Genomic DNA, 4,710 nt, shown 5'->3' on the forward strand with positions numbered 1-4,710 from the left:
CCGCTGTCCACGCACTGTGACCACCGCTGGAAAGTCGTCCACACCTTTTTTTTTTTTTTTAGTTTTCATGCATGCCAAATTTTTTTCAGACTTGTCAACAGATAATCCTCCTCCTGCTCCACTAGCTCTCTCGCTGACACCACCGCGGCCGCGTGGCCAGACGCCTGTGCCGAATGGCTTGCTCCCGACCCCACGCTGCCAGCACCGACGTCAACGAACTCACAACACCACACGCCGAATTGCAAAGCCGGAGCCGCGCACACCCGCCTTGACCCTGGCCCTCCGGTTGCAGGGCGGCCTGTGGGGAGCAGCCCCCGTTCCGCCCGGCCTACCTTGACACCACCGCGGCCGCGTGGCCAGACGCCTGTGCCGAATGGCTTGCTCCCGACCCCACGCTGCCAGCACCGACGTCAACGAACTCACAACACCACACGCCGAATTGCAAAGCCGGAGCCGCGCACACCCGCCTTGACCCTGGCCCTCCGGTTGCAGGGCGGCCTGTGGGGAGCAGCCCCCGTTCCGCCCGGCCTACCTTTCCCCGGGAGGCCCCCCAGCCGAGCAACTGTACGTGTATGTCACAGGAACTAAATAAGATGACGTTATTCCTCATGTCACCACAACCAGAATGTGTGTTCATATTTTTTTGTTGGTTTTATCCACAATGTTCAAGATCCCAACAAACTTTATTTTCTGAACCTGCCTTCTTTCTGTTTTGTGTCTTTTATTAAATCACCCGAGGGCGGGCCTGGGAGGGGACCAGATTGGGCAGAGGAAGAGCACCCCCCATTCTCACCTTTGGCGTGCGGGGATTCACTTCCCCTGTTACCTCTCACTGCCCAGGGCTCTCCCTTAGAACGCTCTGTGCGTCCGAGGTTCTGGCAAACGCGACCTTGGCCCCCGTTGTGTCCTGCTGCCGCTCAGCTCAGCCCCCCCCCCTTACAGAGTAAAGCCCCTGCTCACCTCCAGTGGGGCCTGGCCAGGGGTCCAGGCTCACCCCGCAGTGCACAGAAGGGAGGGGCGCCCAGGAGCCACCGGTCCTAGGGACAGTAAGTGGCGCCCGACCCCACACAGACCCAGGCAGGGTGGGCAGGCGCTCATGCAGGAATTAACCACCAAGCTCAAGGGCCTCACCCCCACGTCCACAGGCTGGAGGGTTCAGGAAGTGGGTCAGGAGGCGGTGGGTGGCCGTGGTCATCTCTGCTCTAGGCTGGCATCAGCAGCCCACGGAAGAGGCCGCAGCCTGGGCCGTCTGCCCCACACCTCGACCGACAGCTCCGGCCCCAGAGCAGCATCCGCTGAAACAGGCTGATTGTCGGTCACGCCTTTGAAATTTACATTAGGGTGCCCAGCTGTGCCAGTGACGTGCCGGGCACTTTTGCTTAAATTGTTTTCCTCTGTGGAGGAAAAGAAAACTCGACATCTTAAAGTGCTCTCATTTTTGAAGAATTTACTTTTTTTCGAATCCTTAAAAAATAGCTTAAACAAAACCATTCAGGTTAATTTATGTGGAAAGAGATTAAAGTGGCTAATTTCAAATGACAGGAAAATCGTCGTCAGTCCCCTCCTGCCTCTTGAGAGGCCCCAAGAAGTGACAGCAGACTCGATGGTGGTTCACGGATCCCTCCGCCCGGAGGGTCAATCAGAATTCAGGGTGAGGCACACGCCTTGCAGCACCCAGTGGGAAATGTGCTTCGTGGTAAAGAGATCAGCCTCGAACACCAGGCCAACCCCCATGGCGTTCCTTCTGGTGGAGGTGGTGTAGACCGGCGTGCGGAAGGTGTACTGCAAAGCAAAGGCGTGTGAAGTCCCAGGGCAAAGCAGCGCTCGTCACGGGACGGGGCGGAGGCCTGTCGGCCGAGCCAAGAGCAGTGGCCGTCCCGCAAGGCTGCACCCAAGGAAAGGGCTGTGGCTGCGGTCCCGCGGGGCCATCGGTCCCACGGACACACTCACTGGAAGCGGACCCAGGCGGGCAAAGCAGGAGGCCTGCCGTCCACACCGGGGGTGACTACTGTTTGATTGGCTGCCTGCGGGAGTGCACGAGAGGCCTGCGGTCTCTCCTCAAGTTGGCCTGGACCACAGCACCTAAACCCGAATCTGTGCCACCTGCCGAGTCTCTGCATGCACACGCGTGTGCGCGTGCGTGCACCTCCCCGGGAAGTGAGTGCACGCTGCTACGGTGTCTCTCGGGCTTCCCCACCCACGAAGGTTAAGCGCTCCGCGTTAAGGGGCGAGACTGCTCGAAACCGCCCCATCCATGAGCAGCCGGAGGGAAGGGGAGAGCGAGCGGCGGCCCCACCTGCAGTTTGAGGCGGTGGGCTTCGATGGGGATGATCTTCAGGATCGGCAGGTCCACCACCAGCACCTTGGGCTTGCTCTTGACGAGACACCCTCTTTCTGTGTCCCAGTCAGCACCTTCTAGGTACAGTCCTGACACAAAGCATCCTAGGGGTACAGGGAAGAGGCCCTGTGATACTGCCGTGTGGCAGATCTGTCCGATGGACACAGCAGACAGACAGGTCATGACCGGCGTTCCTTCCCCAGGCTTTCTGCCCTACCCCACTTCCCTTGTTAGAGGAACAGCCCAGATGGGACACTCTGCAGACCCCATGACCCTCCCCCAGGGGCTCGATGAAATGCACGGGGTGGTCGCCTCTCCCGGCCATTTGGCATCAAGGCGCACAGACTTAGACCGCTGTGGGCCCCAGCCCGTAAAGATGAAAGCATCAGCGGGCACCGCAGCAACTCCAGATCCTCCCCGAGCCAGTCAAAGCCTGGCAGAGGATGTGGTCTCCGGGGGCGAGGACACGACAGACATGCAGAGGAGCAGAGAGAGGGACAGTTAACAGGCCCCGAGAGAGCAGGGGCCCCAGACCTGCCAGTCCCTATGAGGCCTCACTGGCCCCAGGAAACAGGTTCCAGCTACAGTCTGCACGGCCGGTGACCAGTGTCGAAAGGACTAGAAGTCACAGGGTAAGTGAATGGCTCCCACCGCGGCCGTCCCATTCCCTAGGCCCCAAGGTTTCCAGGGACACTGCCTTGTCATCCGGTCCTCTGGGGTATCTGGCTCTGACTCAGGAGCCACTGCCCACAAACCAGCACGGTGACATGGTTCACTTCTCCCTGATCTCGGCCCAGGTCTCAGAGGAGAAACTGGGAGACAAACGTGTACTCAGCCTCGGAGATGTCACGACTTGGACAGAGCACAGACACGGCCGGCACCTGCCGCAGCCTGACTTCCAGACACGGCCCGGCCCATTCGGGCCCGCGCAAGCCCCCCGCTTCCCCCGCCCCCGCCCTGGGAATCGGGGATGCTCAGGGAGGCAGACCCAAATGAAAGGCTGTAAATCCATCAGGAGTCAACCTTACCTTGTCCTGCCCGCTCACTCACTTCGTCAGCATCTTGGAACTTGGTCACTTGCGTGAACAAGGTGGAGCGGTCCAGTGGCCAGTCGTTCCTCCGACAGGTGGCCTGCACCAGGGCCGTGAGGTAGGATTCGGGGATGTGCAGCCCCGAGAGCCACATCACGCCGGGCTCACCCTCGGTGACCTGGAGAGAAGCGGGGGGCAGCGGGTGGGGCTTGGCGCTGCCGTCAAACGCCAGGCCCGGAAGCTGAGTTCGCGATAAAAGACGTAATTCATCTTAGTGGCAAAAAGATGCTGTTGGGGCAACCGGGAGCCTATTTGGGAAAAGTGAGCTAAATTCCAGACGAAGCAAAGGTTTGGATAGAAAGAAAAATACCGCAAAAGTACCAGATCAGATCTCCAGGGAATGTGGTCATAATCTCGGAGTAAGGAACATAAAACCCAGAAGCCATAAAAGACTGATATATTTGACTTCATAAGAACGTAAAACTTTCCTATGGAAAACAAAAATACCACAAAGTCCAAAGACTTAGGACAAGCTGGGGAAACAGCCACGACATTAGCAAAAAAAAAAAAGGCTTCTTTCCTTGATATGCAAAGACGTCTTAAAAATTAACTTTAAAAGATGGAGAACTTAATTTAAAAAGGACACAAAAAGACAATTCGCATTAAAAAAAACCACACGAAGTATCTGAAAAGCGTGTCAAGTACACTCAGCCTCCCCATAACCAAAGAAATGCTCATCCACACAATTAGACATTATTGTTTACCAGTCAGGGAGGAGAGATCCCAAAGACTCAGAACACAGAGTTGCAAATGAAAGGAATAATAAAAGGCGAGGGAATAATGCTCTCACACGCTGTGGTTTCGACTTCTCTAGACGCCCTCAGAATTTAAAAGCTGCACGCCCTGACCCGGCCGTCCCACTATCTGAGTACGCCCGCGGAGGAAGCTATGTGAGCATCGGACGTGCACGCCACAGGGCCGGCAGCCACCCAGACGTCTGTCAGAGGACAGGACGTGGGACCTCTGTGAAGTGGAGCCCCCTGGAAAGGACGAGGGGGACCTAGAGCTGCCTAGGTGGGACAGGGGCCAAGACAGACCCTTAGAGGAATAAATCGAGCTATGCGTAGGGTGCTCCAAAGCCTTAAAAATGCAAAGGAAAAGAGAAAAAGACACAGACACGCGGGCAGAGTCCGAGACCATCTGCAGAGCCCCCGATCTGCTGCTACGGGAGGTCGGTGCTGTGGGGGTGGGGGGAAGGCGGGGTCGGGAGGCGGCTGCAGGGCGTCCCGGCTGCACCTCGAACCAGCGGACGGACCCTGCCTCTCGCTCACCCACGACGTG

The 4,710-nt window shown here is 57.7% G+C and overlaps 1 protein-coding gene across 1 annotated transcript in view; it reads right to left on the reverse strand.

The window, feature by feature from the left end:
• Positions 1 to 1,432: 1,432 nt before the first annotated feature.
• The window catches only part of DNAH10 (dynein axonemal heavy chain 10), a gene marked incomplete at its 5' end in the record, with an annotated part of 109,009 nt that continues 105,731 nt past the window's right edge, over positions 1,433 to 4,710 (reverse strand). The window contains 3 exons of the mRNA XM_025045499.1: positions 1,433 to 1,782; positions 2,297 to 2,442; positions 3,367 to 3,639. Coding sequence (XP_024901267.1) covers positions 1,636 to 1,782; positions 2,297 to 2,442; positions 3,367 to 3,639 — 566 coding nt within the window. The remainder of the gene's footprint in view (positions 1,783 to 2,296; positions 2,443 to 3,366; positions 3,640 to 4,710) is intronic.

This window comes from Pteropus alecto, unplaced genomic scaffold (genome assembly GCF_000325575.1).
Source record: "Pteropus alecto unplaced genomic scaffold, ASM32557v1 scaffold213, whole genome shotgun sequence".
Taxonomy (NCBI): Eukaryota; Metazoa; Chordata; class Mammalia; order Chiroptera; family Pteropodidae; genus Pteropus; species Pteropus alecto.